General features: G+C 46.5%; 2 protein-coding genes across 3 annotated transcripts; one reads left to right on the plus strand and one right to left on the minus strand.

Annotated features, from left to right (window-relative positions):
* Positions 1-1,868: 1,868 nt before the first annotated feature.
* On the plus strand, positions 1,869-16,855 carry ddx31 (DEAD (Asp-Glu-Ala-Asp) box polypeptide 31). 2 transcript variants are annotated; one of them, XM_037097607.1, is made up of 21 exons: positions 1,869-1,958; positions 2,778-2,851; positions 2,982-3,104; positions 4,398-4,498; positions 7,442-7,517; positions 7,602-7,645; positions 7,730-7,800; positions 8,336-8,445; positions 8,546-8,587; positions 8,732-8,796; positions 8,971-9,090; positions 9,288-9,394; positions 9,969-10,195; positions 10,986-11,132; positions 11,210-11,269; positions 11,372-11,422; positions 11,550-11,689; positions 11,813-11,897; positions 14,703-14,814; positions 14,907-15,174; positions 16,247-16,855. In XM_037097607.1, the coding sequence occupies exons 2-21, from the start codon at positions 2,786-2,788 to the stop codon at positions 16,371-16,373; spliced, it is 2,142 nt and encodes a 713-aa protein (XP_036953502.1). In that variant the 5' UTR covers positions 1,869-1,958; positions 2,778-2,785; the 3' UTR covers positions 16,374-16,855. The 2 variants fall into 2 exon arrangements, with proteins under 2 accessions (XP_036953502.1, XP_036953503.1); XM_037097608.1 differs by having other exon boundaries at positions 1,887-1,954.
* A 178-nt stretch (positions 16,856-17,033) lies between these two features.
* Positions 17,034-20,510, minus strand: barhl1a (BarH-like homeobox 1a). Its single transcript, XM_037097619.1, has 3 exons — positions 20,098-20,510; positions 18,589-18,793; positions 17,034-18,067 (listed from the first exon to the last, which is right to left on the minus strand). The coding sequence occupies exons 1-3, from the start codon at positions 20,483-20,485 to the stop codon at positions 17,866-17,868; spliced, it is 795 nt and encodes a 264-aa protein (XP_036953514.1). The 5' UTR covers positions 20,486-20,510; the 3' UTR covers positions 17,034-17,865.
* Between the last annotated feature and the right edge of the window lie 202 nt (positions 20,511-20,712).

Here is a 20,712-nt window from a genome sequence, read left to right on the forward strand (position 1 = left end):
ACAGACAGTCAGTCAGACAGACAGTCAGTCAGTCAGACAGACAGACAGTCAGACAGACAGACAGTCAGGCAGACAGTCAGTCAGTCAGACAGACAGACAGTCAGTCACTCAGACAGTCAGGCAGACAGTCAGTCAGGCAGACAGACAGTCAGTCAGACAGTCAGTCAGGCAGACAGACAGTCAGACAGACAGACAGTCAGTCAGTCAGACAGACAGACAGTCAGTCAGACAGACAGTCAGGCAGACAGTCAGTCAGTCAGACAGACAGACAGTCAGTCATTCAGACAGTCAGGCAGACAGTCAGTCAGGCAGACAGACAGTCAGTCAGACAGTCAGTCAGGCAGACAGACAGTCAGTCAGTCAGGCAGACAGTCAGTCAGACAGACAGTCAGGCAGACAGTCAGTCAGTCAGTCAGACAGACAGACAGTCAGTCAGACAGACAGTCAGGCAGTCAGTGTGTCTCTGTGATGTCTCTGTCAGCGTCTCTCTGATCTCTCAGCAGTTATCACAGTTTAGGACGTTAACTTCCCTCCTTCATGTTAAAATATCTCTGTTGACTTCAGAGTGTCTGCGTCCTGCCGCTCCATGATTGAAAACAGCTCTCTGACGTTTCAAAGTGTTGATTTTGGTAAATGACTATAATTAATCCTCCTGAGCGCCGGTTTGAGTCCCAGCGGTGCCGGACTCGCTCTCTGATTGACGGCTCTATTTTTAAGTCTTCCTGTTGACAACAGGAAGCGGAGCAGGAAGAAAACGAGACTTGACGGCTGCTGATGTGATGACGGACAGTTTGTCCTCCTGCGCTGCAGAGACTCTGGTGTTCTGCCGGAGCTGCTGAGCAAGGCACCAAACACCAGCAGCAAGGACGGATTCTGATGGTCTGGTGTCTGATGTTAGAGAGTTCTGCACAGGACCTGACCCAGGACCTGGTCTCAGTTTCACCAGGACCAGGTCTGGGGCTCATAGTGGTCCAGGTCTGACCTGCTGAGACTCTGCTCCTTCTCAGTTTCTGTTTGGTTTGTAGATCAGGTCCAGTTATGTCTTGGTCTGTTCTGGACCTGGTCAGATTGGCCTCAGGTCCATTTCTCAAAATCATATCCAAGCACAATACTTGAGTAAACATACTATGTGGATTGATGGATGGATGGATGGATGGATTGATGGGTGGATGGATGGATGGATGGATGGATGATGGGTGGATGGATGGATGATGGGTGGATGGATGGATGGATGGATTAATGGATGGATGATGGGTGGATGGATGGATGGATGGATTAATGGATGGATGATGGGTGGATGGATGGATGGATGGATTGATGGATGGATGGATGGGTGGATTAATGGATGGATGATGGGTGGATGGATGGATGGATGGATGGATTGATGGATGGATGGATGGGTGGTTTGATGGATGGATGGATGGGTGGATGGATGATGGGTGGATGGATGGGTGGATGGATGGATGGATGGATGATGGGTGGATGGATGGATGGATGGATGATGGGTGGATGGATGGATGGGTGGATGGATGGATGGATGGATGATGGGTGGATGGATGATGGTTGGATGGATGGATGGATGGATGATGGGTGGATGGATGGATGGGTGGATGGATGGGTGGATGGATGATGGGTGGATGGATGATGGTTGGATGGATGGATGGATGGATGATGGGTGGATGGATGGATGGATGGATGATGCTGGATGCTTTGTGGCAGCTGAATCAATAAATTATTTTTTTCCTTTTTGTTTGTTTGTTTGTGTTCAGTCAGAATGATTGAATGAATGATTGATTGATTATTAAATTAGTTATGTTCATAATTCTATAATCTCAAAATGAGAAGTTAAGGACTGCGCATGTCTATAATATCAGCTGTGTTGAGGGGCGGAGCTTCAGTGACGAGTCAGGAAGAGCTCCCCACGCGTGTTGGTCTGTGATCTGTGAACGTGTCCGTGAGTGAGTATTCTTCTGTTTGTTTGTTTGTTTGTTTGTTTGTTTGTTTGTCTGTTTTTCTTCACGTATTCAAACTGAAGTCTATTAAACGGACGCAGCTGCTGTTAGCATGAGGTTAGCATTAGCTGCAGTGCTACAACTGAGCCCGGACACACACGTGTGTGTGTGTGTGTGTGTGTGTGTGTGTGTGTGTGTGTGTGTGTGTGTGTGTGTGTTTTGTCGTGTCGTTGTGTGTAACTTGAACATCTTTAATGTTGTCGACACATTTGGCTCTTTTTTTTTTTACTTCGTCACCGTGTTTAAAGTGAAGCTAACGGTGCTAAACGGGCTAACTGTAGCGCACTTCTGTCTCTGTATGTCACACCGAACTCCATTCAGAAATGTCTTAATTTAAGGTTCTTGTACCTGTCAGACGGTGAAATTCTGGTGTTTTAAACGAACATGAAGCACTGAACGCTTCGGCGCGGATCACTCTTTTGTTCGGCACAACCCAAATGAATCTAACATCTGTGTTTCTGATAAATGTGTTGGTTTTTAATGTGTTTCTCTCGGTGTTAAACGCGGCTGCTGGTGCGGATTCAAACACCGTCGAACTACAGATCGTTTAATAGTTGTTCATGTAAAAGCATTACTGTACGAATTTGCAGTCCACACACAGTATGTGTCCAATGTACACGTGACAGTGAAACAGCTGTTTGATCATATACACCTTAAATCTACAACTTCATAGTTATTATTTTATATCATGATGAGTTTTTAGGTGCGCATCTGCAGTTATCTGACGAAAAGAAGTTCTCTCACTCTAACCTGTCTGTGTCTCAGGTGTATTGATGATGTCATCAGCAGAGGACACACAGAGCAGGAGACCTGTGAGCGCTCAACAGAGACGGGCCAGAGTGAGTGTCACATTTAGTTAGAATGATCAGAAGGTTGAGTTTGTGTCCGGCCTGAGATCCGACCCTGCAGCTCCTCCTGTCTCAGGTGGACTGGTTACAAACATCTCCTGTGATTGTGTCCGTCCTCCAGAGGAAGCAGCAGGCAGAGAAGAGGAGGTTCAGCTCCTCTCAGGAGGAGAAGAGGAGCTCCTTCAAGCAGAGGAGACTCAGCGACACAGCAGAGGAGGAGCAGGAGGTGTCTGCACACGCTCAGGTAAACTCTGTCTCACCCTCTGCACCAATCAGGTGTCTTCTCTGTTCTCCAGGGGGAGTTTAAAGGTTTTCAAAATATTCTGTTATTGTTAGAGCATTTCAAATCTACAATTATTACAAAACTCAGCTGCACGAGTCCTGACGAGGACCAGAGGGCGGGAGCACATAACACCGGTTTTAAAGTCACTTCATTGGCTCCCCGTGCATTTCAGGATTGATTTTAAGGTTATTTTTTAAGGTTTTAAATGTCTTAACGGTCTTGGGCCTTCTTATTTATCTGACCTGCTTTTACTCTATCAGCCCCCGCGGACCCTGAGGTCCTCTGGCACCGGCCTTTTAACCACCACAGGTCAGTTCAACAAAGCACGGGGAGGCTTTCAGTTGTTATGGGCCCCGACTGTGGAACAGCCTGCCAGAGAGCCTCAGGGTCGCAGAGACTGTAGAGGTTTTTAAAAAGAGGCTCAACACCTTTTTAACCAGGCTTTTATTGAAATTCAAATTCTTTTTAATTCCCTTCATGCCGTGCTAATCAGAGCACTTGTATTTATTTACTTATTTATTACTTTTTTAATCCTTTTTTTACTGTTTTAATCTCTCACGTTTTAGCCTTCATACTTCATACTTTTATGATTTAGTCCCTTGTGTTTTCAGCTTCTATGCTTTTTGCCTTATTTTACTGTTTTAGTCTGTCAGTTTTTAATCTCCAGTGTTTCCTCCTGGGGGCCTGCCGGGCTGGGGGTGGTCTCTGGTCTGGCTGTGGGGGGTGCTGGCCCATGGACGGCTCCGGCCCGGGTGACCAGAGGGCTCTGCACCTTGGTGTGGGGCCTCCTGTCTGCCCGGGTTGGGGTGGTCTCTGTGGCGGTGCTCCCTGTGGCCTTGGCCCGACATCTCTCCCGGTGTGGCTGGCTCCTGAAAGGTAGCTTCCTCCATGCACCAGGTCTCGCTGCCCAGCCATGTCTCTTTAGTGACAGCTACTGTATGGGTGTGTATGAGTGTGTGTGTCTGCGTGCATATGTGTGAGTGTGTGTATGAGTGTGTGTGTCTCTGTCCATGTCTGAGGGGGTGGGAGGGTTGGCTTCTTTTAATTTTCTTCTCCTGTATTTATTTTGCTGTTTCTCTTTTTCTGCTGTTGTTTATTTCTGTGAGGCACTTTGAGGTACTTTTTCTGTATGAAAAGCGCCATATAAATAAAGATTGATTGTATTTAATGTTATTGTTGTTACATAATAATAATAATCATAATAATAATAGTTATTATCTGTGTTTGTATCTTCACTCTCACCCCTCTGAGCAGACGGACAGGAGGACACCACAGAAGAAAAAGGAAACGGGAAGGAGCAACATCAAGACTTCCTCTCTGTTCAAACACAACCCAGAGATTCCTGAGATCCACCGGTACGCTGCTGTCACTAGTTGTTTTTATACAGGGCAGCAAGCCGCTAATGTGCCCGTTGTTTTGGCGGCTCGGTCCGCGGTTTTAGACAGAAGGCGACAAATCGGGGGTCTGTTTTGGTCCGCTGATGTTCCTCCTCGGAGGGAACACTTTTTCCCGCCTCGCCTGCTATCTAAAAACAAGGCAGAAATGTGCCGGCCTCTGCGTGAGGTGGGCGGAGGTGTCGATGACCTGCACTGATGTGCGACCCACAGCCGGGGAGTTTTAAAACCAAGAAACAGCTGATCACAGCAGTCAGTCCATCATTTCATCCGCGGACATTAAGATGAACAACTGGACAGCTGCAGAGATCCAGGAGATGCAGCGTCTCCTCGGTCTCTGCAGCTGTTTGGTTGTGTTAGCTTGTTGTTGTAGCAGCAAGCTAAGGACGGTCGCTACTTTCAAATTAAAAGCCCCCCGCTAAGAACCCAGTTCTAAACTCCAGTGGGGTGCAATGTAAAGCTCTTATTTTGAAGACATATTTGTTGTCACTGTTCACAGCCCCACTTCGAGCTCCACGTCACGTCACATGTTTAAAGGCGTCTTCTGCACGGGTGAACTGGGCAAAAAGTGAAGCTTTATGGGTTGGACACTGTAATAAACAGGTAATGCCAGGTCTGCCTGGAGGACTCAAATGGGGTAAGGAGGGATTGAAGGTATTGGGAGTCTTTTTGGGCACAGAAGGCTTCCAGAAGAAGAATTGGGAGGGAGTGAAAGAGAGAGTGTGTGCTCGGTTGTCTAAATGGAAATGGTTGCTACCCCAGATGTCATATAGGGGAAGAGTTCTGGTAGCCAATAATTTGGTTGCCTCGACCCTCTGGCACAAACTGATAGCGTTGACACCACTGAGAGGCCTGATAGAGGACATTCAAAGAGCCATTCTGGACTTCTTTTGGTCTGGAAAACACTGGGTCCCTGCAGCTGGCCTGTATCTACCTGTGGCTGAAGGGGGACAGGGACTGATCAGCATCCAATCCAAGACCACAGCTTTTAGACTCAGAACAGCTCAAAAACTTCTCTATGACTGTGTCCCAAGCTGGTGCGACATGGCTCGCTGGCTGCTAAGAAGAGCCGGACGGCTGGAATACGACAAACACCTGTTCCTCCTACAACCTGAGAACGTGGACCTAAATGGATTAACACCTTTCTATACCTCGGTTCTGGAGGCATGGCGGATACTCAGGATCAAGCGTGACACTGCAGAGACTCCAGGGCTGTGGCTGTTTGAGGAACCTCTGTTCTTCAACAGTTTAATCAACACGCGAACTCTGCAGTCTGCCAGCCTTCGAGCCAGTTTGAGAGGAGCCGGCTGCGCCAAACTCAGCCAACTCGTGAAGATGACGGCAACATCCCTGGACAACCTGAGGAACAAGAGTAACATCACATCTATCAGGCTGATCAAAAAAGTGGTGGAGGAAGTCTGTGCTGCCCTGCCTCAACATCTTAAAGAGACTGCTGAAGATCACTCACTGTGTGATCAGTGGAGTGAAGAGTGCGAATACAGCTTCCCCTCTCTGTTTATCACCCCAGCGGTGGGGGAGTGGCAGGAGGGAGAAGGTCAGCTGCTGTCTTTTGAAACCCCACACCTGGACAAGTTTCAGGCGGTCGGAAAAAAAGCACTCTATCAGATAAGCATCAAGACCCTAAACGTACAGTCTCTGGCAGGGATGGAGGAGTCGAGGTGGACTGAGTTTTTTGGCCCAGACGCTTCCCCGAAAGGCAGTTGGCGGTCCCTGTACAAGCTGCCCATTGAAAAACGGACAGCAGACCTCCAGTGGAGGATTGTACATGGGGCAATAGCTACGAACAGATACAGAGTGCATCTTGATCCTGAGCTCGGGGAGGGATGCATTTTTTGTTTACAGGCTGAGACCTTGGCACACTTGTTTGTTCAGTGTCCTCGTTTGGACTCATTGTTTCTTTTGCTAAAAACCTGGTTTCGGGGTTTGGGGAGGCTTTTTCTTTTGAGTTGTTTTATATTTGGTCCAAAGTATTCAGTAAAGAAAAAGCCTGTCCATACACTGCTAAACTTTATATCTGGCTCTGCAAAGCTGGCCATCTGGCTGACCCGCAAAAACCAGGTACAAACAGTGGGCAGTGTAGAGCCGGTATCAGTTCTGAGAGGACTGCTGAAGGCCCGACTGCGGGTGGAACATGTCATGTCATTGTCCGAACCGCTTATCCCTTTTCAAGAGGTCACGGGGTGTTGCTGCTGGAGCCAATCCCAGCCTTGTCTCAGGGTGAGGGCAGGACAAGTCGCCAGCTCATCGCAGGGCCTCACTGATGAGCAATGTGGGGTTCAGTATCTTGCTCAAAGACACTTCGACATGCAGCTCAGCCTTGCCCTGAGCCGGGATTTGAACTAGCGACCTTTCGATCACTAGTCGACCTGCTCTACCCGCTGATCTACAGCCGCCCTGCGCGGGTGGAACATGCCTACTACAAAATGATGGGCACTCTGCAGGTGTTCAGAAATATATGGGCTGTTGAGGAGGTTTTGTGCTCTGTGGGGGAAGATGGGGAGCTGGATGTACATGTCTGAAACTCCCTCTGTGTTGTTAGTGGCGATCGTGTTGTTGTTGTTGTTGATGATGATGATGATGATGTTGTCACACTGAGGCAAGTGAAAGAGTGTTTGTTTGACTCCTGAAGTGGCTCAATAAAGGGACTTTTAAAACCAAAACCATGTTTACGCCTCAGAGGCTTTTCGAAAAGGAGGAATATTACACCTCGGTTTTAGAAAGACAGGCCGGCACATTGCTGCTCTTACCTTCGAGCAAATGTGCTGCCTTTTCTATCTAAAAAGGGCTTCTGATTGGCTCAACAGATCACCCCCTCATTCTGATTGGTTCATAACATAACGAGCTGACATCATCATTATTCTTCTTCTGCTTCTTCTTCCTCAGACCAGCCGTCTCTCAGGTGAACGAGAAGATCTTCACCAGTGACTCATTTTCAGAGCTCGACCTGCACCCACACCTGGTAACACACACACACACACACACACACACACACACACACACACACACCTCGCTGTGTACTGACTGGGCGATTTCTGTCCACCAGGTGGCAACACTGAACAAAGTCCTGAATGTTTCTATGGTGACCAAGTGAGTATAGACACACACACACACACACACACACCTTTTCAGCTTTTTCAGCTTTTTCAACTCTGTGTGTGTGTGTGTGTTCAGTGTGCAGAAACAGACGATCCCTGCTCTTCTGTCAGGACGAGATGCTGTTGTTCGTTCTCAGACCGGATCGGGTGAGATGTGCATCAAACCCTCCAAAGACTGAATTCAAATAACTTTATTGACAATGTTATAACACAGGACTGTGTCTCTGATGGTGGACTGTGTGTCTCTGATGGTGGACTGTGTGTGTCTGATGGTGGACTGTGTCTCTGATGGTGGACTGTGTGTCTGATGGTGGACTGTGTGTGTCTGATGGTGGACTGTGTGTCTCTGATGGTGGACTGTGTGTGTCTGATGGTGGACTGTGTGTGTCTGATGGTGGACTGTGTGTGTCTGATGGTGGACTGTGTGTGTCTGATGGTGGACTGTGTGTCTCTGATGGTGGACTGTGTGTCTCTGATGGTGGACTGTGTGTGTCTGATGGTGGACTGTGTGTGTCTGATGGTGGACTGTGTGTCTCTGATGGTGGACTGTGTGTCTCTGATGGTGGACTGTGTCTCTGATGGTGGACTGTGTGTGTCTGATGGTGGACTGTGTGTCTCTGATGGTGGACTGTGTGTGTCTGATGGTGGACTGTGTGTGTCTGATGGTGGACTGTCTCTGCAGGTAAGACCCTGTCCTACGCCGTCCCAGTGGTCCAGAGTCTTCAGGCGGTCCAGCCAAAGATCTGCAGGTCTGACGGTCCTCTGGCTGTCGTCATCGTCCCGACTAGAGAGGTTCAGTCTGCTCACACTATGAGAAACGCTTTGATTATTGATCAATCTGACCATCAGGTTTCTGATCAACTGCTCAGTTATCTGTCTGTCTGTCTGTCAGCTCGCCCAGCAGACATTTCTGACGTTCCAGAAGCTTGTGAAGGTATCACAGATATAATGTCAGAGCTCAGCTCATCATATGAATCTGGTATTATTGATCATAACTGGCTCCAGATGATTCATGACTTTTATTGTGAAGGAGCTACAGGAAGTGTTAATAACAACTTGTGTGTTTCTCTCTCTGTAGCCGTTTTCCTGGATCGTCCCAGGTGTCCTGATGGGAGGAGAGAAGAGGAAAGCTGAGAAGGCCAGGTACTCTTCTTCTTCTTCTTCTTCTTCTTCTTCTTCTTCTTCTTCTTCTTCTTCTTCTTCTCCAGCTTCCTGCTAATTCCATTTGTCACAAGAAAGACATGTCACCATCGATGAAGTAAAACAGATCAGGACGTTTAATCTTGCTGTTGATCAAACACTGATTTCTATCCTCAGGCTCCGTAAAGGAATCAACATCCTGGTGTCCACTCCGGGACGTCTGGTGGATCATATCAAACACACCCTGAGCATCGCCTTCAGTGCTGTCCGCTGGCTCATCCTGGACGAAGCTGATCGGTAACTGCATGTAGCATGTAGCATGCTACATTGCTAACTGACTTCAGACACATGCTGTCTGTTGTTAATGAACATTTGTAGAAATATAAGAGTTAAGATGAGAATCATGTAGCACTGAAGACATGATGACTTCTTTCCATTGACTGTGTGTGTGTGCGTGTGTGTGTGTGTGTGTGTGTGTGTGTGTGTGTGTTCAGGACGTTGGACCTGGGCTTTGAGAAGGATCTGACCGTCATCTTAAACAGCCTGAACTCTGCAGGGCCGAGCAGACAGAACGTCCTGCTGTCTGCCACACTGACACACGGTAACACAGCGACAGCAGCGTCTGTGAGCTCGTTGTCATGATTGTGTTTGATTTCATGCTGAATTTACAAGAAGCTCCAATGATTCAGAATTTGTTGTAGCCGTTTCACAAAGTTGTTAAGTTTCTCCTCATGAAACAACTCTTAATATCACTAAGTTTGTGAAGGTAGGCTAGTGATGTTGTGGTGACCGGTTCAGTGACATCAGCAGGTTCAGAGAGTCACAGAGGGATCAAATCAGAATCAGAATTCCTTTATTGTCCCACAAACGGGGAAATTTGTGTGCCACAGCAGCCAAAGGACAGAATATTACAACAAAACAATAACAATTGTAAAAAAATAAACAATATAATTAAAAAAAGTGAGAAATAGAATAAACTCATATACTTACAGACATGATGTTGTACAAATTATCAGTATCAACATCATGAAGTGTGTGGTGGTTCTGGTCCTGTATGTGAAGCGGTCCATGTGTTGGTGTCAGTTTAACCTGAAGAAAACCTGACGACGTGTGTTCATGTGTTCTGAGCTGTGCGTCGACCAGCAGTCATCATTAAACCTCCCGCTGTGTCTCAGGTGTGGTTCGGTTAGCAGACGTGTGTCTTAATGACCCAGTCAACATCCAGGTGTCTGGCCCCGCCTCCTCTGACCTCACCAGCAGCCTTGCTGTGACCTCTGACCACAGCAGAGCCAGCCAATCGGAGAGCTTTGCTGTCCCAGAGGCTCTGAAGCAGTTTGTGGTGGTGGTTCCCAGTAAGATCCGACTGGTGTGTCTGGCTGCGTTCATACTGGACAAGTGCAAGGTAACAATAAAGATAATAAGGATATTTATTTTAGTTTGTACCTAACGGTGGTTTTCAGTATTTTTAGCTCAGACCTGGAGATGTTTGTCCAAAACTACAAACTGCTTAATTTCACCATCACATCAGACAGAACATTTCAGTTCTTACAAATGAAAAGCTTGAACGTGGAAACGTCTCAGGTGTAGAGCCAGCGTCTTGTAATCAGAAGGTTGCTGGTTTGATTCCCCTGGTCTGCATGTCGAAGTGTCCTTGGGTGAGATACTGAATCCCAGACTGGTCCTGGCGTGCTGGTCTTGCATGGCAGCCATCAGTGTGTGAATGAATGAACGAATGAATGAATTATTGTAAGTCACTTTGGACCAAAGGTTCTTATAAATTTCTTAATTGTAATTCCGTTGTAATTACTGAAGATGATTGAGATTTTTCTTTCTGTATTTTGTTAAGTTTCTCCACATGACAGTAAATCATTGTTAGCTCGTGCTGTGACATAACGTAGCTCTACGCTAACAGGTATGTGGAAAAATCACCAGCTGTGGTTGTTGGATCCAGTATGTGTCCAGTTAATGTACATTTTTCAGAAAACGTGATTTTTTAAAATGTTTAAGATAATGCTAATGGTGCAGTAAAGACTCACAGACGTCTCCAGGTGGCAGCAGAACAACATCAGATTGTTGGCTAACTCAGGTGTACCACCTTCGATAAATGGTTCCAGTCAGACGCAGGTGTTTCAGTCGCTGTGATCTGATTGGCTGACAGCAGCTCGTCATCACAACACTCTGTCCTCATTCAGTTTTCTCAGAACAACAAACTAATCGTCTTCGTCTCGAGCTGCGAGGTTGTCGAGTTCCTCCACTCTCTCTTCACCGCTGTCCTTCCCTCGACCAATCAGAAGCCTCCCATCAGCTGCCTGCGTCTCCATGGCAAGATGAAGCAGGAGGTAAGAGCCCCTCTGTTGTGTGATGATGAGGATCAAACTGCTCCTCAGTGTCTGACACTCTTTGTTTTGTCCACCAGGAGCGTTCGGAGGTGTTCCAGCAGTTCTCGGTGTCTCAGTCTGGAGTTCTGCTCTGTACCGTCAGTCACACACACACACACACACACACACACACACACACTCTCACACAATATTTACTGTTCAATTGATTCATGGTGTTCAAGTAAATGTGTGTGTTTCAGGACGTAGCAGCCAGAGGACTGGACCTTCCTCAGGTTACCTGGATCGTTCAGGTGTGTGTGTATTAACTACAGCAGTGAAGTACTAGTACTTCAGTACAGTACTAGTACTGCATCCATCAGGTTTCACAAGTTGTTTGTTCTGGACCAACAGCGACTCATGATCACGTTTTTTCTTCAGTACACTCCTCCGACAGCAGTAGCAGAGTACGTTCACCGGGTCGGTCGGACGGCTCGTATCGGAGGAAGAGGAAACAGTCTCATCTTCCTCACTCCTGCTGAGACCGCCTTCATCAACGAGCTGGCCAATCACAACATCAGGTCTGTTGACTGACAGCCAGTCACAATATAACCTGGATTTACCACCTCAGTACCATCAGAGCACATTGAGTACTTCTGCTGGTTCTGGTTTTGACTGTGGGGGCGGGGCTTGTTGTGTTTCAGCCTATCAGAAATAAAGCTGCAGGAGATCCTGTCCAGTCTGATGATGGACGACACCTACAAGGGGCGGGGCAAATACCACAGCAAGGTAAGATCCTCTCACCTGAGGAGACTGAGCTCCAGGTCTCTGGATCTGTGTTCTGGGGTGTTTGAAGAGGCCAGTCAGGTGTTTCCAGATCACTTTTGGGCTTCCAGGGTTATTGTTGGGATTCCACGTTCCTGGTGTCGGTCATACAGGATCTGGGCTTTCAGATGGCGTCCCAGTGGGCATTCCAGATACCTGTGATTGGGTTTCTGTGGTTCCAGGCGTTCTTCGGTGTGTCCCAGGGTCTCTGTGGGGGCTCCAGGTGTCTTTTAGGGATACCAGGGTTTTATTAAAGTTCCAGTCTTCTGCGAGGCCATTCTAGAGTTCTGATGGATTCACTGTACTCTGAAGCAGCTCTACAGGACTGTGAGGAGGATCCATTGGTCTTTGTTCTGTGTCCTATTTAAGAGAAATCAAGGCATGGTTGAGGTTTTTTGAGGGTCCTTCAGGGACTTGAGGAACCTTTTAAAGTGAAACTCTCGCAAAAAAGCAACCAAGACTCTATTTGCGTTAATATGAGTCAAACCTTTGTGTAAAAGCATAAATACAATGAAAGAGGCACTTTTAAGATTTACCATAGTTTCATTTTTGGGCAAGCTAATTTTCAATGGGAGTGCTACGGGCACTTTTACAATAGCATCAAAATCTCTATATTTAAAACAGTAAGAAGGCTGAACACAACATGAAACTTTGCTGGTAGCATCACCAGGGTCTCTACACATGAGTGCAACCTAACAGGCAGGAGGTCCACCATTACTCTTCTGCCTGTTAGGTCGCACTCGGGGGTCGACACTATTTGTCTGCCATGACAGCGATTTTGATGATTTTGATGATTTCAATGATTTTGTTACCCCTGCACTCCATTTGAAAATTAGCTTGCCTGAAAACGAAACTACGGTAAATCTTAAAAGTGCCTCTTTCATCGTAATTCTGCTTTTACATGAAGGTTTGACTCATACATTCACAAAAAAAGCCTTGGTTGCTTTTTGGAGAGAGTTTCACTTTAAGGAGGCTTCCTTTGTTCTTTGTGTGAATCAGAGTCTCTTAATCTTTTAGGGGAATTCCAAGTGTTTAGAGTGAAGTCCAGGAGACTTTTACTGAGGTTCTGATGATCTTTGGAGATGTTCCACGGTTCCTTCAGGTGAACCCGGTAGCTTCTGGGGGAGTTGGCCTCAGGGGTGTCAAGGGATCAAGTTCCTCAGGGTGTTGGGAGTCAATTAAAAGGGTCCGTGATCGGTTTCTAGATGTCTTGGTTGGGTTTGAATGGTCCCTCAGGGTTTTACCAGCAGTGCATTTGGAGGTTCTGCGTTAGGGTTAGAGGTTTCATGGATTTTCATGGTGTTCTTAAGGCCTTTGATAGATCTCCAGAAGTCTTCACTTCCCCTGCTGTTTTAGGTTGTTACTGGGTTTTTCAGTCAGTGCGTTTACATGACAATTAAGGAAACCGAATTACTGTGTTAATCCGACTATGGTCGGATCTTTGATATGCATGTATACACCTTAGTCTGACTAAAATCGGACCAGATCGGATTTCTCATAGTCGAATCAAAACACCCAGATTATTCGATATAGAGTCGCATCCCTCCTGCATGTGTACGTTCCATCAGATCGGATTTTGCGTTCTGCGCAGGCGCAAGATTTTTCCCCGGGCTGTGAGCTGGAAGTAGACGGACGGTGGCGTCGTCTTTCCTCCGTAATCACCACATGAAAGAGCGCCATCATTCGTACACCATCTTTCTTGAAGGCCGAGGCAGCTGGTGACGTAAAGAGGTCAGCCGGAGGTGTTTCTGTTACCACTAGTTGAAATGGGTACAGCGCCATCTAGTGTACCGGGTTTGACATGCTCCGGACCAATAATCTGATTTTCTCACCGGCATGTAGACTCGGATAACTGCAGTTGTCTGACTGAGCAGCAGAGTTGAACTGTGGCTGTAATCTGACTGAGCTGTGCATGTAAACACACTGAGAGATGTTAGCGGTCTTTAAAGGATTCCTGCTGGTTTTGGACTGCAGGACTGGAGGTCTCTGTCTCTGAGCTCAGTCCTGATGAATGTGAACCAACAGGCAGCAGAGACTCGTGAACCACCTGCTGTTACTCTGACGGCGATGAGAATCATTTCTTTAACACTTGTTTGTTTTTCTTTTTAAAGACCTGAACGCGGTGGTGTGGGGCTGCACAGCGGGGGGCGTGTTTGTGACGGATCGGCTGAGACGGTCTGATTGAAGCTGCTGATGAAGTGACTCCTGCTGCAGGGTCACTTCTTCAGTCTGTCTGTGACTCTCTGACATCATCACTCTGATTCAGAACCTTTATTTAAACACATGAAGGTGTCGGTGTCATCGGATCATCGTCCTCACTGAGCAGCTCCGCCGCACCATGAGGAGGTTTGCTGCCTTGCTCAGCAGCTCCTCAGAGTCTGTTCCCTGATTTGAATTGATCACATTTAGGTTATTATAAAAAGGGGAAAGCTGCATTTTATTGTGAAATCTGGAAGCGACGGTGAGATTGATCATTATTAGATCAATAAAGTCATTGTGACGAGCGTCGAGGTGTTTGTTCAGCTTGTATCTGTGCGCATGATTGATCTCAGCAGGTTGATTTAGTTAATTATACATTTCTTAACTTCCTCACAATCGTGCTGAAGCCTTTGGGCCTCTGATGGTCTCAGGTTCTGGTTCCGGTTCTTCTTGTTGTTCGGTCAGATTTTAGCGAGGGGGGGATAAATTAGGGTTGTTTGATTTGTGCAGTCAACTCTCCCCGTTGTGTCTGTCTGTCACCTGTCTCACTCTCACCTGTCTGTGTGTCAGAGCTCGTCCCGGGCTCTGGAGCAGGAGACCCGAGAGCGAGCGACGGTTCTCCAGACGGAGTTTGAGAACTTTGTCCACTCGGACATTCAGTCGGTCCAAACGGCTAAGAAAGGTACAGAGTGACATCACGGTGTTCTTTGTCTTCTGTGGTTGTTTAGTCATCTGCTCAGTTCCTAACACTGTGATGTCACTGTGATGTCACAGCGCTGCAGTCCTTCCTGCGGGCCTACACCACCTACCCCGCCCACCTCAAACACATCTTCCACATCCGCTCGCTCCACCTGGGACACACCGCCAAGAGCTTCGGCCTGAGAGACGCTCCGCAGGGCCTGAGCGCCGCCACAGGCCCATCAGGACCCGGGGCCAAGAACCACAGCAAGACTCAGAACCAGGCCAGGAGTCACAGCAAGAACCAGGACCAGACCAGGAGTCCAGTCAAGAACCAGATCAAGAGCCGAGCTGGAGGAAAGAGGTGAGACAGACCGTCCATGAAGATGAGCTGGTCATCATCTTCTTCACCTACATCAGACAAACCAGTCATTTCCTGCTCCTTCACATTAAAAGCACTCCTCTGGCATTACAGTAGGATGCTTTTATTCTAAAGGCATTACAGAAAATGTGCTAGCATAGCTTCTTGAGCTGAGCTAATCTCTCTATAAAAGCAAGGAATCTGTGTGTGTGTGTGTGTGTGTGTGTGTGTGTGTGTGTGTGTGTCTGACACCTCTGTCTGTTTCTGCTCATTAACACACCATGTTGACATGACTATATATAATTAACGCTGCTCCCTTCAGTCACAGATCATGTTTGTGTGTTTGTGTGTGTGTGTGTTTGTTGTTAACAGCTGCTCCTCACAGCAGGCTTGTCTGGACACGGTCTGACCACACACACATACACACACACTCTCTGTTTTTGGTCAGTAGAGACATAATTACAAGTGTGTGTGTCGTGGTGCGTTCAGGTGAACTAATAGTTATTGACCAGACTGACGTCTGACAGTCGTGTCGATGTAAATGTGTAGCTTGATGTTATGATAACTTCAAATAGCCACACACACACACTGGCAGTCAGCTGACTTCCTGTATTTTAACTATGAATAAATCATAATTATTTTAATATTTCAGCTCAAAGTTTCACATTAATTATGAAAACATTATTTCCCACCTGCAGCCTGAACTCATCCAATCAGACATCAGCATTGATCCTGATGAGTCGTCGTTCTGACTCCTGATGTCACCAGATGTTTTCTAACACTGTTGTGTTGCTGTCACACATCAACACAACAGGCGGCTGTGGCTCAGGAGTAGAGCCAGCGTCTTGTTATCTGAAGGTTGCTGGTTTGATTCCCTGGTCTGCATGTTGAAGTGTCCTTGGGCAAGATACTGGACCCCAGACTGGTCCTGGTGTGCTGGTCTCACATGGCAGCCGCCTCCATCACTGTGCGAATGAATGACTGAATGACTTTCAGTCACTTTGGACAGAAGAGTCTGATAATCTCATTCATTCATTCACTGTTGGATGTTGAAGAAATATTTTTTCCACTTCAGGTTTTCTCCCGGTCAGAGGGAGCTCCGTCTGTTCCGCTCTGAGTTCTCCAGCGGGTTGGAGGGAGGAGACGCCAAGAAGAAGAAGAAGAAGAAGAAGACAAATGGTCCGTCAGGAGAGGAGGAGTAACGAGGAGGTGACGACCTTCACACAGTCATCGATCACAGTCGGTGTTTTCCGTGACTCGTGCATGTTGACGTCACTTCCAGGAGACTCGAAGGATGTCTGTCAGTCCTGGAGGAGTCCTGGAGGAGTCCTGGAGGAGTCCTGGAGGAGTCCTGGAGAATATGAGTGTGTGTGTTCAGACAGATTGAGGACGTTACAAACTTGGCTGACGATGTGTCGGCCCGGAAGTGAACATGTTGATTCCACATCCTGCTGTCTGTCACCTCACTTCCTGTTTGGACTCATTGACAGTAACGCTTCATGACAGGAGAGTTTTTTCTTTGACTCGGTTGTGGTTTGTCACTCAGTGAGTCTGAAACGAACAAGTTTGTTTGTAAAAACACTTTTTACAGTTCAGAATGTGTTTTTGAATATAAACATGTTTCTGATTAAGAAAAGATTATTTTTCTTGTTATTAAAAGTGATATTTTGTGTCTTAACTCGGATTCTGTTTCCTGTCATCATAATGTTGAGTCTCTCCTGATTGATACACCCTCAGTACTGCAGTGATGCTGTTCTATTACTACATTTTGTATTGTATTGCTGCAGGTCTGCTAACAGTGTTAGCATCAGGTAGTTCAGCTGAGCTAACTCTGTGTGTGTGTGTGTGTGTGTGTGTGTGTGTGTGTGTGTGTGTGTGTGTGTGTGTGTGTGTGTGTGTGTGTGTGTGTGTGTCCACACATCAACCTGAATAGTTTTGTCTCCAAGTTTCTGTTTGATGGAAAATTTCAGGCAAGAAGCTACAAACTATATGAATGAACAGACGATAAATAAGTAAATATGAAGTGGACCTTTAAAGGTTCCGCTGTGTGAAACTCTGGGCTGCTCTGATGTGTAATCTGCCTTTTAACAGCATCAATATTTCAGCCTCATTAATGTTTAAGCAGATAATCGTTCTGTACGTCTGAACCAGAATCAAACCTTCAGCCGTCTGATTGGACGGACGGACAGAAACTTTTCTCTGGTCAGTTCTTCAGCCGTGTGGAGCCATGAACCGGACCAACTCATGAAGTCAGTTCAGCTTGACATCAAACTGAACCAGAACCAGAACAGAGCAGAAACTTCACCAACTGTTTGTTTATTTATTGTAAATTTAAAAAACTGAAATGTATCCAGATGCTGAAAAACTCATCAGTTTTATTACAAATGATTTAAAAACAAAGTTCACTTCCTGTTTGGTTGTTTTATTGCTTCTGATCCTCTGAATCATCTCCGCCATGACAGTTTCCTCTGCTGCAGGAAAACTGTCATTACTGTTGTCATTTTGGTGTCATGTGACATCACAGCTGCTCGACCAATCAAACCTTCAGTCCTGATGGTAACTTGGACTGATGGGGAACTCCTGAGCAGACAGCAGCTTTACTCCCGGAACTCGTCTCAGATCGAAGGAAACGTTTCAGCTCCTCGGTTCTGTTGGGTTCAGCCGATGATCAGAAGTCCTCCCAGTGAGCTGCCGTCAGCGGAGTTGTGGGTCGGTGTGGGTCAGGACACGGGGCAGCAAGGGCGGGGCCGGATGATGGTGGGGGGTTTGGCCTCTGTACAGGTACAGGTCCAGTGTGGGCGGGGCCGGAGGGTACAGGTAGTGTGAGGGCAGGAACATCCTGCCAGCTTCAGCCAGGAGCTCCAGACCCACAGCTGACTGACGCTTCCACTTGGTCCTGACAGAAGCACACAGCACAGTTTGTGTCGACATCCACACGTACAGTGACAACAACAACAATAGTAACTGTTCCAGGTGACACACACTGTTAAAAACACATCATTTATTAGCAATTATTATTGCTTTAAAAGTAAGATTAAATGCAAAATGTTTATTTTAGTTTGTCTGTTTTCTCTTTTGAAAGAAAAAAGACGAATGATTTGTTCAGTGTGTAAAAAGTGATGATTCATGTAGTCGTGCAGCCAATCAGAGCGCAGGACTCTGTGGACAATAAAAATAAATCAATAAATAAAAGATGTCGGCTCCGTCACTCTGCGCTAAAAGCTCCAGATTTGTTTCTGCATTAATTATTGATCATTAATTACAGAACATGGCTGAATTATTGATCACAGCGTTCATTATTCATCTGGAGATGTCTCACATGTGTCCGTCCACACTGAGACAGGACACAGACAGACAGGTCAGAGACAGACAGACAGGTGGTTTCCAGGTGGTCTGAGAGTCTGGTGGTCTATGTACCTGCGGTTCTGGTACCAGGTCTTGACCTGGGTGTCACTGAGCTGCAGGGAGGCAGCCAGCTCCATGCGGTCCTGGACACTCAGGTACTTCTGCTTCTGGAAGCTTCTCTCCAGCCTCGACAGCTGCTGGTCGCTGAACGCCGTCCGAGCTTTACGAGGTTTCTTCAGACGAGACGCTGCCGCCGGGTCCGAGGCCCCGCCCTGCACTGAGACATGACATCACATCAGACCTGTTAGCTGATTGGTCAAAGCCCTTAGTCCTGATCTGTGAAGGTCCTGAAATCTGTTTTCTGCTCTCAAGGACCGACAGTTTCTCCAGTGATCAATATGAAGACGATAAATGTGATCACAGACTAAATAACACAGTCAGCAGGGCCCCGGACCTCACGGGGCCCCGGACCTCACGGGGCCCCGGACCTCACGGGGCCCCGGACCTCACAGGGCCCGGACCTCACAGGGCCCCGGACCTCATGGGGCCTGGAGCCCCTGGTGGTCTGATCCAGTCCTGGACTCAAAGCTTCAGTTTGAGAAGTTGTCTGAAGTTTAAGTGTGGAGTCATTATTAATTTATGTAATAATCATTTAATAGATTTGACTCTGATGTAAAGAATCAACAGGAAGTGATGTCAGAGGTCAGAGGTCACATCAACATTCATCAGCATGTTTTACTGTGTGATCTCAGGATGAATTCATCGTCACGTCAGCTGTTTGATTTCTGTCTGGTGTAGAATGTTAATAATCTGATCTGATTGGACGCTGCAGGTTCTGAACTTTAAAGCTGATGATTTCTGTTTATGATAATAGCATCAGGTTCAATTCTGATTCTGATCAACAATTAATGAGCAGCTCCACATTTTTGTCCCTGATTGGCCACCGTATTAAAACACACACAATCAGTGAATTAAATTAAGATAAAAGGTTTTATTTCTGTTTCTAAATTTAAAGAATGATTTATATTAACAAAACAAAACAAAAATGACAGTCTGGTGAAACCTTTATTCACATTAACAAAGACATAATCAATATTTTCATCTTTCAGCTCTGAGATGAACTGATGATGCTCTGGCTGCTGAGATTATATGTTAATTAATATGTCCGTTTTTATTATCATAATAATAACATTTATAATTATTATTACTGTTAAGAATAATTTGAAGAAGAAGAATGAATAAGAATCAATAGAGCTGATCATGAAAATTAAATTGATTTAAACTGCTTCATATTAAATAAACGTTGATTTACTTTAATATGTATATTATAATAATCTGTTGTATTATTATTGATCTGGTGAGGAGCTTTTTTATTTCTGCACAGATTCTGAACAAAACTGTTTTGTTCTGATGAAACCAAATAAATGATATTTATATAAGTTTATTATAGTTTCTGTTTTAATAAGAAAACAGTTTAAATATGAATAAATGACTAAATGAATTTCATGACGGTCGAATCACACTCAATAATAATAATAATAATAATAATAATAATAATAATAATAATAATAATAATTGTACCTCTGGACTCGCTGTCTGAAGACGAGCTTTTATCCTGATAGTCTTCATCCGGTCCGGACTGGAGCGGCGCGGGTTCCAGCTCAGGCTGTCCCGGGTCCGGGTACACCTGTCCTGGGTCCGAATAGGGCCGACAGTCCGCTAAAATGTCCCGGATGAGGAAGGAGGAGCTGACACTGCGGGGCTGGAGCTGCTGCAGGTGAGCGGGCAGCAGAGCGGACTCCGGCCGGGGAACGAGCTCCCTGTGCGGGGAAGGAGGCGCCGAGCAGCCGCTGCTGCTGGCCGGGCTGAGCTCCGGAGGGTCTGCCCGGGAGAGGAGTGCGCCGGGCGGCCTGAGGGAGAGCAGCGTGTCGATGCGGAACCTGGAGCTGCCGGGGACAGAAAGCTCCATCTCAGCCAGACTCAGGTGAGTCTGTTCGGTCAGAGGACGAGGAGAGACATCGGTCCAACAGCTGGAGAAATGACGTCACACTTCAACTACTAGTTTGACTCTGAGGTCATTTTAATAAAATGTGATGATTTAAAGATAAAAAGCCAAAATCCCCCAGAACAGTTTGAGTGAGTGATGGTTATTGATCCGGAGGGAAAACTGATTAGATCGATCAGCTGCTCATATCG

This window comes from Acanthopagrus latus, chromosome 5 (genome assembly GCF_904848185.1).
Source record: "Acanthopagrus latus isolate v.2019 chromosome 5, fAcaLat1.1, whole genome shotgun sequence".
NCBI classification, from domain to species: Eukaryota; Metazoa; Chordata; class Actinopteri; order Spariformes; family Sparidae; genus Acanthopagrus; species Acanthopagrus latus.